This window comes from Carassius auratus, chromosome 6, assembly GCF_003368295.1.
Source record: "Carassius auratus strain Wakin chromosome 6, ASM336829v1, whole genome shotgun sequence".
Classification (NCBI taxonomy): Eukaryota; Metazoa; Chordata; class Actinopteri; order Cypriniformes; family Cyprinidae; genus Carassius; species Carassius auratus.
In genome coordinates, this window is record NC_039248.1 from 1,847,469 (window position 1) to 1,859,968 (window position 12,500).

Consider the following 12,500-nt stretch of genomic DNA (forward strand, 5'->3'; position numbering starts at 1 on the left):
CTCCATTCATTAACAGAGACACACAGAACATGCAGGATTCATATTTAAATAGACTGTTCCGGCTTAATATTTACAGATATTATTCCATATTTGATTTGATGTAAGTGCAATGACCTATTTTTGATTAATTCATTCACAATTTGTCAAATTTCGTGCCATTCCGCATTAAACTGTTAAACTCCGTTTTTATGACTGGATTCCGCGATTCCCTCCGCGTTTTCTGCATCGCGGAAATCATATGGCCCTAGTTGTTGTATGCCAGCTCTATCTTGCAATGGACACACGCCACGACGTTCTCTTCACGTTTGCCCGCGCGCTCTAATCAAAACACTGCTGACTCCTTGCAGTATCTCGGATGCAGCGCTTGCGTCTCCTTCCACTTTGTGGGTGACGTAAACGCAATGTGTCACATTAAAAAATCATTGCGAAAGAACCTGACGTGAGATTTAAAATAAATTAAAAGAGGCTTCGAGGCAGAGGAATTTGCCTCGATCATTTTTTGTAATCAAGTAACTCGAGTTACTCGAGGAATCGTTTCAGCCCTAGAATGCATGAACTACAACTACATCTTGTACAAAACGGTCTTAAATCTTCGAGGAAAGTGTTACAGGTTTTTAATTCGACTGCGCTACTTTTCCATTGTTTTCTATGCAGTCATGTTCATTCTTATGAAACCGCTCTAAAAACACTCGCTCAGGTTACAGGAAGTTCACTCCCATCTTCTAGTGTGTGTGACGCGTGTGACGTGTGTGACGTGTGTGACGCGTGTGACGTGTGTAACGTGTGTGACGTGTGTGACGCGTGTGACGTGTGTGACGTGTGTGACTCGGACCCCGCGCCAGCACACAGATCTCACCGAGCGTGACGCCGTTGGGCCAGGCGATGTGGTCAGTCACCAGAGCCGTCCGGTCCGCACCGTTCAGACCGCTCCTCTCGATCCGCGCCGGCTCGCCCCAGTCCGTCCAGAACATGAAGCTGCGGGGGGGGCAGAGGTCAGCACTGGGTGTGGTGCGGACGCTTGTGCTCTCAGCCGCTGCACACACACTCACCTGCGCTGCGGGTCCACCACGATGGCGCGCGGATTCTGCAGGCCCTCGCTCACCAGAGTCTTGCGTTTGCTGCCGTCTACCGTCGCCACCGACACCGTCCGCAGCTCGCCGTCCGTCCAGTAGATGTTCCCGTGGATCCAGTCCACCGCCAGACCCTCGGGGCGGGAGATCCGGCTGTCAATCACAGTGCTGGGGTGGGCGGGGTCAGCGGCCGCGGCGCTGCAGGACACAGACAACACGTCAGAGACCCGCTTTAACTCTGTCACTCCAGTAAATAAACTGATTAGAATGACTTTATTATGAGAGTAGAAACTCGCGGAGGAAATCACTGAGATGGAGATCGATGAAACCGTTAATCTCAAAGCCAGTGATCAGTGTTAGGTTTACAATGTTGCATCTAGTTGTGTTACTTCTCATGGAAATAAATGTTACGTTATTTTTGCTTTAAGCTCTTCCATATACTTAAAGTGCATTTTAAACATGTATTTTAGTTAGCACATGTAGTACACTTGATCCCATCTTTAGTACTAGTACACTCAAGTGCTGACTAAATACATTTTTAATACAAAGATAATTTGTTAAAAGTGCTTTTTAGGTTATATTCATAGTGTCCCAAAAAAGCACAGTGGAGCAGTGTGGATCTTAAGAAGTACTAAAGAATATTGTTTAGTATATTAAGGACAAAATTAGTGCATAAAACAATAGTACTTTAATTAAATTATGGAAGTGTACTTTTTTTTTTAAACCTGGGGATCAGTCAATAGATGGGAAAACAAAGTAAGTTGAGTTACTCTGAATTTTAGTTGCAAAAGCAGAGCATTACTTTCCTAGTTCTGATTGTGTAGCTAGAAAAGCTTGTACGGCGGCGATCGGTCGGGTCTCTCACCTGTAGATCTTCTTCAGGCTCATGTCAGACCAGAAGATGGTGTTGTTGTGAACATCCACGTCCAGCGCCACCACGTTCTTCTGCCGGCGGATCAGAGCCGTGTACGTCCGGCTGCCCAGCTCCATCTTCCTGACCTCGTGCCTCGTGCTGAAGAGCAGGAACGCACCGGACCCTGCAGGACGACACATGCATCTCACTCTCTGAGCCTTACCCATAATTCCCTCTGATCACTCGTCTCTGTTCGGTCACGCACCTGTTACTGCTTTGCAGTCTTTGGTCATGTGATCCAGCTCAAACCCATCTTCACAGTCACACCTGAAGCTGCCCGGCAGGTTTCTGCAGATCTGAGTGCATCTGTCTGCGTCTGCACACTCGTCCACGTCTACACACACACACACACGTGATGAGACCAAACACACTCACAGACCATCATGCACTGGGCTCATGGGGACGGAGCTCACCTTCACAGTGTGTGCGGTTGATCAGGTGGAATCCGTCCGGACACACACACTCGTATCCCATCTTCAGGTCACTGCACGTGTGGGAACAGCCGCCGTTGTTAGTGTCGCACTCGTTAGTGTCTGCGCAGAGGAAACACACGCGTCACATGATCACCTCCACAGTCACATGATCACCTCCACAGTCACATGATCATCACTTTATTGATTTTAAACCACAAGAAGTGGAAGAAGATTAGTTCTTAGTGCTGTTTTCCAAAGCGCACACACGCACTCACACACACACACACACACGCGCACACACTCACACACACAGTTGATTCCTCTTTCACATCTTTATATGAATACATACTTGTACACAAAACAGGGTTTCTGCAGGATGTTTAGATTTAAGACTTTTTAAGAACTCAGAAAATGAATGCCATATGACCGAGGTAGGGCAAAGTCTATAGGACCATATAAAGTACCAATTATTATATCAATTAAATAACAAATTAGGGGTGTACAATATTGATAAAAAAATATATATCTCTCCAAATTATTCTGAGATTTTATTGATAACAATAATTAGGTGATATTTTTGGGAGTGTGTTATTGTGCTGATGATTTAAGGTCCACCGTGGACAGCTGTGTGGTCAGTTCACAGCAGTAATAAAAAATAATAATTTCTTTCAAGTTTTATGGTCATTTTTACCTTTAAGTAATTTTTTTCTTAAAGTGTGCACCATCTTTTAAGTCAGATCCTTTATTTGGTTTGATACCAAGCGAATTAAATCAGCATCAACAGAACTGATCTTTGCAGCGCAGAGGAAACACAGAAACTGCAGTAAAAGTGTCATTTAACCTTCAGTTACTAATGCATTAATAATGTTTTGATATTTTAAACATAAAATATTGAAAATTGATGTTTGAAATTATTTAAAAAGTGAAAAGACACATTAAGCGTGAAATGAAGACGGCCAGTAGGTGGCAGTAAATCACCGTTAATGAGTCGCTACGATTGAACCGAATCATTTAAACCGATTCACTCGAGTCCTGTTGCTCAGAGATGCAAAACAGCACTGTGGCTGTGTTTGAAATGATTTTTTTGTTGATTTTAGAATTTAAGACTTTTTAAGACCCTGCAAAAACTCACTCCAGCTGGTCCTTGAGAATAACCGGTCTGTGGTGGGAAAGAGTTGGAGACCCCTGCTCTATATAATACAGTTTGTTTCGAAGCAGCTTTACAGTTACAAGCAAGAAAATAGTGATTCAGTGATGTATTTTACTGTTCTCACACTGGATGTAAAGGTCATGTAAAGGATGTAAAGGTCATGCTGTCCCAAACCTGTATGGGGTTCTTTCTTCGGTTGAACACAAAAGAAGAGATTTTGAAGAATGCGGGCAACCAAACGGTTTCTTGTCGCCACTGACTTGCACAGTATTTTATGGACAAACAACTGTTTGGTTATCAGCTTTCTTCAGAACAGAAGAAACTCATGAGGGTTTAAACATCCACTGCGACACTGAAACCTGCTCGGCCCGGCACACGCATGCACTGCAGACAGGCGGACAGGTACAGACGGACAGGTACAGACGGACAGGTACAGGCGGACAGGTACAGACGGACAGGTACAGACGGGCAGGTACAGACGGGCAGGTACAGACGGACAGGTACAGACGGGCAGGTACAGACGGGCAGGTACAGACGGGCAGGTACAGACGGACAGGTACAGACGGACAGGTACAGACGGACAGGTACAGACGGACAGGTACAGACGGACAGGTACAGACGGACAGCAGCTTGATCTCATTCTCACGTGTGACCCTCACCGGTGCAGTCCGTCTCATCGCTGTGATCCCAGCAGTCAGGCTTCCCATCACACTGGTGTATTCCCGGGACACAGCTGCCGTCGTTACACAGGAACTCATCTGGACGGCAGGTGGACACAGCTGTGACAGAAACAGGATGTGAGCGAAGGATCTCTCAGACACGTCTGCTCTACACCATCTAACACACGTGACTCACTGCAGTTGTGTTCGTCTGATCCGTCTGCGCAGTCATTGCCTCCGTCACACCTCCAGCTGCCGTGGACACACTCCCCGCTGGAGCACAGGAACTCGTGATCGCGACAGACCGTCCGAGGCTTCTGACCCGTGCCGCCTGGGCAGTTCTGTGTCCACTCGTCTGAGCCGTCTGTGCAGTCAGCGTCGCCGTCGCAGGCCCAGAGCCGCGGCACACACACAGAGTTATTGCACTGGAAGGATCCGGGGCCGCAGGTGGGCACAGGACAGGACGCCTCGTCACTGCCGTCATCACAGTCAGAGTCAGAGTCACACACGAAGGACAGCGACACACACTGACCGCTGCGGCAGCGGAACTCCTCGTCCGTGCAGGTCCTCAGGACTGAAACCAGAACAGAAGCGTTCTGAACACTGCTGAACATGTGACGTGTCATCTAGTAAACAAGGGCTTTAGATGGTTATATTTACCACAGCCCTGCTCGTCTGCGCCGTTCTCACAGTCAGACTTCCCGTCGCAGCGCCACCTGGTGGACACACACTGATTGAGACGCCCGCCGCAGCTGAACTGACTCGACAAACACTTCTTCTGTCCTGCAGCGGAGATAGTGTTAGCACACAGAGCCCTTCACAGAGCTCAAGGAGTGAAACTCAATCATCTCATCATGCAAAAGCAACTTTAATGAATGTAAACACTGTCAGTGTCAGTGATGAGGAGTGTGTGACTCACTGCAGGACTCCAGCAGCTCGTCGCTTCCATCGCCGCAGTCGTCCGTCTGATCACAGACCCAGCGGCTCGTGATGCACTTCCTGTTAGCACAGCGGAACTGCTCCTGACTGCAGACGGCCGCACCTGACACACACACACACACACACGTTAGGTTTCTGTGAATTGTGGGGACTTCCATAGACTTCTATTACTTATTGACCAAACAATATTTGTTATCCCTAATACTAAGCTAGAAAACCTCTTTGCATTGTTACACTTTCAGATAAACATAATTTACTATTGTAGGCCAGTCCCCCAAAATGTAGCATAAACAAGAACACACACACACACACCGCTCTACACACTCATCTCCAGTCACATGATTACAGCTGATATTTGACGCATCAGGTTGTCGTATTCTAGCTTTGAATACCCATACTTGAAATTAAAACACTGACATATGATAAATCACATAAAACATATGATCTGACAGAACCATGAAGCTGAAAGTTTAACGCATGACAGTAGAGAGAGAGAGAGAGAGAGAGAGAGAGAGACCTTGAGTGTCTTTGACTGATGACAGGCAGATAGTGTAGTGTCTCTTTAAGACAGTGGCAGAGGCGGAGTTAATAATGGCACCACCAGTTACTCACTGGTCTCTATGGAAACATTTGCATAATCAAGATACAGTAGAGATGCAGGAGGCGGAGCTTGATGGAGAAGATCCAGAATGATGGACTGATTTGACTCACTATGAGAGTGAAATTATACGTTTGTGCTCAATATAAACCACATTAACCAATTAGAACATCTGAACTAACTGGTTTCCCTCCATGAACCTGAAAAATCCCCAAATACACACAGGATGTGACACAAGTGTGTGTGTGTGTGTGTGTGTGTGTGAGAGAGAGAGAGAGAGTTTCACTCCCTAAAGCAGACACAGAGCAGATCTCGCTCTCTTTAATGAAGTGACGGTGTAACATACATCACAATGTTGCCAAAGCTATAAATATATTATACAGACACACAGGTAAATAGATGACCTCTCTCGCTCTTCTGTTCCAGTTAATGAGCAGAAGTGTGTGTGTGTTTCTCAATACTTCACAAACACTTAGTGAATGAGAAGCAGATGTTCCTGAGTCTAAACAGAAAAACATCAGAGTATTCGAACACATGAATATAAACAGCTGTGATTTCTCTTCGATCTCAGCGTGTGTTTTACTGACACACTAACAGTGACTGATGGAGGGATCAGGGTGTGTCTGACTGGACAACCACTTCCTGTCCAACTTCCTGTAGAGCACCAGCGTGTCCACAGAGCTGGGCTGTATTCAGAGAGCAGGGTTAACTTCCTGTCCGCTGAACCCTGAACTCTCGGTGTAACCCCTGACCTTGTGAACTCCAGGTGTGTGCTTCAGAAACACCTCAGAGCGACGGGTCACCATGGAAACAAACGCTAATAAAAGGCGCGCCATGCTGTTTGTTTCTTCTTCTTCTGTTCAAGGGTTGATACTCAGTGTATAGCGCCACCTGTTGGTTAGGCTTCGGCCGTGTGAGAGTTTGACGGTATGATAACCTTACGCAAAAATATCACGGTTTCACGGTATTGTTGTTACAGCAGAATTAGTTTATTTTTCTTCTTTGATTTGTTTCCTAAAAAGAAAAAATTAAAGACTGCCAACTTTATTTCACTTAAATCTGTAAATACAGTTATTTAATTTTAGTTATACCATTCATATACATGTCATTTATATAATTTCAAATCATTCAGTTATATAATAATAATCATACACATAATCTGATTGAATAATAACCCAATTTGAAGCAAAAACAGAATGTTCTGACAAGCTTTGTGAAATTATACCACGTAAACTTTCCAGAGTCCAGAACAGAGAGCTCAAATACGTCCAGTTGCATGAAGGCCGAAGTATACGTCAACATTTTCAGATCGCAGTATACCTTGAAACCAGTAATCGGCCCACGCCTGGTGTTGGTCGTGCAATCCTTGAGAACATGAATTATATTGTTTGTTTGATGATAATAATATATGAAATCATACCAGATGTGTATTTTGATTTATACATTATAGAAAATGCAGATCCATGTGCGAAATGATAATATAAAATGTGATAAATATATCTAATAAAATAAATTAAACTACGGAAGTTCTAAGCGGCCATGCATTATAATATTTTTTCTTCTTGTTTTCTCGTTATAACGACTTAGTTTTCTCGTTTTATCGACATAACGAAGTTCTTTTTCTCGTTATAACGACTTCATTTTCTCGTTTTCTCGACATAACGAAGTTCGTTTTCTCGTTATAACGACTTAATTTTCTCTAAGAAGTTACAAAACTGCGCCAGCAGGTGGCACTATAGACCTGAATATAACTGATGGGGTGTTGTACACTGTCCACTTTACTGTATGCAGACCTTCCTCATGATCGCTATAATTTGTGCAGTCTTCATTACTGACATTTAATTAATTCATAAATGTTAAATGCTTGAATCAATATGAATATTTTGTGTATTAAGTTCCTGCTAGATGCATGAGTTTCACCAACGCGTTCTGTGTCATAAAATAACTGCTTATCAAAACCTAGGTTGACGTCACTGTATTCTGTTTATCTCCAGTAGGACGGGATTTAACGATGTAGGCTGATGTGCTTCTTTTCCTTATTACTAATCTTTATTGTTAACCATATTGATGAGAAATGTGATGTATATGTAAAATCCATAGGCTAATTTAATTCAGTTTTGTTCTATAATGTTGTAATCTTTTTCTACACACACACACACACACACAGACACACGCACACACACACACACACGCACACACTACACCTAGTCCTACACATGGACGCTCTTTTCAAACAGAAGCTTGTAACACACATGATATCTGCCACATCATATAATGAGTACTACAAATTACAAATTATATATAATTTTGTTTCAAATAAAGGGAAAATGAAAAGTGAGTTTAATCCAAGCAGCTAATTTCGCGGTGTTGCCATTTAAAGATGTTAATTACAAAAACAAAACGTTCGTTGTACTGTCTCTGGAAAAGTCAACAGTGATTGATCAGCCTTTATTTATATACAGAATTGTAGACTTTATTACCTAGGCGAAGCTAAATTTGCTGAAATATAGGCTCCAGTAAGAGCGCCTGCATGGTGTCCATCAGATGCCTGTCACAGTTGAGTTCGTTACTATAGCAACAGTAAAACTGTCATGTCATTATAACGAGAAAACGAACTTCGTTATGTCGAGATAACGAGAAAAATAAGTCATTATAACGAGAAAACGAACTTCGTTATGTCGAGATAACGAGAAAATTAAGTCGTTATAACGAGAAAACAAAAAGGAAAAAAATATATAATGCATGGCCGCCATGGCCGCTTAGAACTTCCGTATTAAACATTACCTTATCATAGTGTTTTATAATTTATACAGATAACTGTTATATATGCCAATAAAATAAATGTAATAACCATATAGGATAATATATTACCTTTCTAATCGTTTATATTACTGCTTCATCGTTAAATTATCCTAGATAGATAGATAGATAGTACATTTTGTAATATTATATTGAAGGCTCGTCAGTAGATCACGTGTGAACTGAAGTGAGCTGACTCTGGAACAGAAGCTGCTCCGGATGTTATCTTCAGAGAAAGAGTTACCAACTACTTTACATACCCTGAAAGTAACCTTCGATTTTGGAACCGAAAGCTGAAGCATCAACTCGTTTATCCTCAAACACACCTGGGGATTTCACATAACCTGCTTTTCGGAATACACCCCGATGAACCAATCTCTGGCCACACATGACTGCCATCCTGCCGAAACTGACCAATCAGAGGCAGAATTTCTGATTAGCGCGTCTGACCAATCAGCGACAGCAGCGCGCATGTGGTTCAGCAGTGGCCAATCAGGAAGCGCGTTTACTCGGTATTGACAGTAACGAGACTGACGCGATCCAGCTACAAAACACCGACATAAACATTTATATAAGTTACACCGTTAACAGACCCCGAGATAAACCCCGGAAAGCGTCATCGGTTTAATTACAGAACAAACTAAAAACAGGAAGAGTTAGAACAACATCGGAAAAACCCAGAATGAAGAAACCAAGAACGGAAGAAATCGCTGAATTGTGAAACAAAGCTCAAACACACACAGATCTTCACCATAAAAACGGACACTTACAGGTTTCGTGGACACAGTGAAGCAGAAGAACCGAGCAGATGAATCCGAGCCGAGCGCTGATCCGAATCTCCATCACCTGATCGATCTCAGAGCAGCAGCGAGTCACTGCGACGATGATAACGTTACCGCGCCCGGTGCTGAGTAACAGGACTGAAACCCTTCCGTTTGAATGAAGCCGCGAGGGGGGCGTGGCTCTGCAGTGGTGTGATGTTTGAAACGTGGGACGTCAGCGCTGTGGGCGGAGCCTCGCGGCTGGTTCTCGCGAGATAAGAGCATGAATGAGACACAGCACTGACAGCAGCATGTGAGCGTCCTTTACCTCATGAGTTACTCATGTGTTGGACATACACACACTGTGCTTCATCTCACGTCATGAACATGGATAGCTGGCTATTATCATTCCCATGAGGCCAGGCAGAATATAAATCCTGGAGACCGAATGGCTCCCGAAACCCCTGAGTCCATGAATCGGTCCCTCAAGGGCCTAAAGACGCTCCATCCAAATAAGAGATAAATAAATACTGATTGCACTTTACAAAAATATTTCCCAGAAATGACGATTGTACATGAAATGAGCTTAAGATGAAAACAATCTTTTCTTACTGTCCAGCTTATTGTTGAATTTCACTGTCTCTGCTCTATTTACAGTAACATGTATTAGCTCTAATTATGTTGTGTACTGTAAGAGACGCTGAGATGTAAAATGATGCCTGATTGCCAAAAGAAGGTTTCTGCAACAGTGTTCTGAACTGATCTCAGTGTGTATGACTGTGTTGTAGTGTGTGTGTCTCTGAGGGCAAAGTGTGTTTATTTCAGCAAGATTGAATAGTTTTGAGTGGACAGCTTCATCCTGACCTGAGAATAAGAAGTGTGGGGAATTGGGTGAAAAGTTATGAATTTGTGTTTAGAGTTTAGAGGAAAGGAGGCGCAATTTCAAGAAATGTGTTTAAGTGATCAAGAAAAACTGTAATCAGTTTGTGGAGGGTTTGTTCTCTGTTCCAGCGAGACACACGGATGTAGAGAAACCCTACAGAAATTAACCAGCGGTTTGCTACACTGACTATAGTTTAACCATGGTATTTGTAGGAAAACTGTGGTTATACAAATGGTATTTAAAAATAATAATAAAAACAAGTTACTTTACGTTTACTACAATAAAACCATGGTTAATTTTGGTAAGGAAAATGATTTATTGAGTCTGGATGGCTTACACACAATCCACACCTTCAGGATCAGCTGAAAAACCACCTGAGAACCAGACGAGACCACATACACACACGAGAGCTTGTGATGTTTATTAGGTTTCATCTATTGAACGAAAATCTACACGCACAAACATACATTCACTACAGTAAGAGCACATGCCATTAAAGAGCCGCTAGAAACTTCCGGACTAATCTGATTCATACAGTAACAGAGCAGATTGAACAGAGTTATAGAGAAGAGCAGCATATCGTCCTGCAGAGTTCAGGTCCAGCTTCGATCAAACTCACTGAACTCTCTCGTGATCCTGAAGACCACGATTCGTTTGATGAGGGTTGAAGCTGAACTCTGAGCCAGAGCAGAGAAACCCTGCTTTAACACCAATAAACAGAAACGCTCAAACAAAACGTTAATCTACACAAACAGATGTTCACACGGACAGAGATTCGGTCTCTCAATGAACCGTTCAGCATCTGCTGCTCGAGATCTGGCTCAACCGTTACAAGCGGACAGCAGCCGTTTCCGGCGCATCTCTCCGTTACTCCAGTTAATACGAGCTAAGAACACTGCGTTTGTTTAAACGAGCACGTGATCCTGCTCCGATCCGGTGAGTTCACATTTACATGATGTTTCAGAGAACTTCTCTCTGCAAGAAGTGTGAACGTCAGGTCAGTGTGAGAACGGCCTTAAAGCTGATCTTGTAGTGCACACACACACACACACACACACACTGTTGGACAGCAAAACAATAATCATATAAGTAAGTAAGTAGCAGGCTGCTTCTAATCTATTACATCTACTGTCCATGCTAATGTTGTGCTATTGACACACTAGTGCACCTGACCGGTGACTGGGGTTATACGAGATCACTCTTAAACAGCCATGTCTGATGTTCAGTGTCACAGAAACATGATGATGTCCGGGTCTGAAGACTCTGGGTACAGGCAGAGACTCCTTCATCCTCCACGAGCGAACGCTGAAAGTGTGACGCATGATTATTCTGCTGCTGATGAAGGGATGACGTGTTCTTCTACTGTGAGGTGTGTGTTTGAATCTTTAGTGGTTTCCTGTGGATCTTCATCCCTGCTCTTCCTCACTGACGCTGTTGGATCGATCCTGAACAAACTCGAGAGTCACACACATACACACAGGTGCACAGACACACACACACACACACACACACACACACACAGACACACACACACACACATACACAGATGCACAGACACACACACACACAGATGCACAGACACACACACACAGGTGCAGAGACACACACACACACACATACACAGATGCACAGACACACACACACACACACACACACACAGACACACACACAGATGCACAGACACACACATACACACAGATGCACAGACACACACACACACATACACACACACACACAGACACACACACACACACACATACACAGATGCACAGACACACACACACACACACACAGACACACACTCACAGATGCACAGACACACACATACACACAGATGCACAGACACACACACACACACACACACACACATACACAGATGCACAGACACACACACACACAGACACACACACACACACACACACACATACACAGATGCACAGACACACACACACACAAACACACACACACAGGTGCACAGACACACACACACACACAAATACACAGATGCACAGACACACACACACACACACACACACACACACACAGACACACACACACAGATGCACACACACACACATACACACAGATGCACAGACACACACATACACACAGATGCACAGACACACACACACACACACAAAATGTAAACAACACACACAATTGCACATCATTAACATTGTTTCATGTGACTCAATATTTTGTGTGTGTGACTGTATGTTAGTGTAAGAATGTGTGTGTGTGTGACTGTATGTTAGTGTGTGTGTGTGTGTGTGTGTGTGTGTGTGTGTGTGTGTGTGTGTGTGACTGTATGTTAG

The 12,500-nt window shown here is 43.7% G+C and overlaps 2 protein-coding genes across 4 annotated transcripts in view; both read right to left on the reverse strand.

Moving 5' to 3' along the window:
* Nucleotides 1–9,891, reverse strand: part of LOC113090206 (low-density lipoprotein receptor-like) — a 14,813-nt gene extending 4,922 nt beyond the window's left edge. Inside the window, exons 1-10 of one of the 2 annotated variants that reach the window (XM_026256191.1) lie at nucleotides 9,312–9,891; nucleotides 5,125–5,247; nucleotides 4,866–4,988; nucleotides 4,402–4,779; nucleotides 4,206–4,325; nucleotides 2,397–2,516; nucleotides 2,189–2,317; nucleotides 1,936–2,107; nucleotides 1,050–1,268; nucleotides 857–975 (exon numbers count right to left, since the gene is read on the reverse strand). In XM_026256191.1, the coding sequence (XP_026111976.1) occupies nucleotides 857–975; nucleotides 1,050–1,268; nucleotides 1,936–2,107; nucleotides 2,189–2,317; nucleotides 2,397–2,516; nucleotides 4,206–4,325; nucleotides 4,402–4,779; nucleotides 4,866–4,988; nucleotides 5,125–5,247; nucleotides 9,312–9,384 (1,576 nt within the window). In that variant the 5' untranslated portion in view covers nucleotides 9,385–9,891. Of the gene's footprint in view, nucleotides 1–856; nucleotides 976–1,049; nucleotides 1,269–1,935; nucleotides 2,108–2,188; nucleotides 2,318–2,396; nucleotides 2,517–4,205; nucleotides 4,326–4,401; nucleotides 4,780–4,865; nucleotides 4,989–5,124; nucleotides 5,248–8,801; nucleotides 8,956–9,311 lie in introns of those variants that run through there. The other variant, XM_026256190.1, reaches the window with a different exon arrangement.
* Nucleotides 9,892–10,591: 700 nt separating this feature from the next.
* LOC113090186 (transcription activator BRG1-like) overlaps nucleotides 10,592–12,500 on the reverse strand; it is a 36,600-nt gene continuing 34,691 nt past the window's right edge. For both annotated transcript variants that reach the window (XM_026256189.1, XM_026256184.1), the window contains one exon: nucleotides 10,592–11,639. In XM_026256189.1, coding sequence (XP_026111974.1) covers nucleotides 11,592–11,639 — 48 coding nt within the window. In that variant the 3' untranslated portion in view covers nucleotides 10,592–11,591. The remainder of the gene's footprint in view (nucleotides 11,640–12,500) is intronic.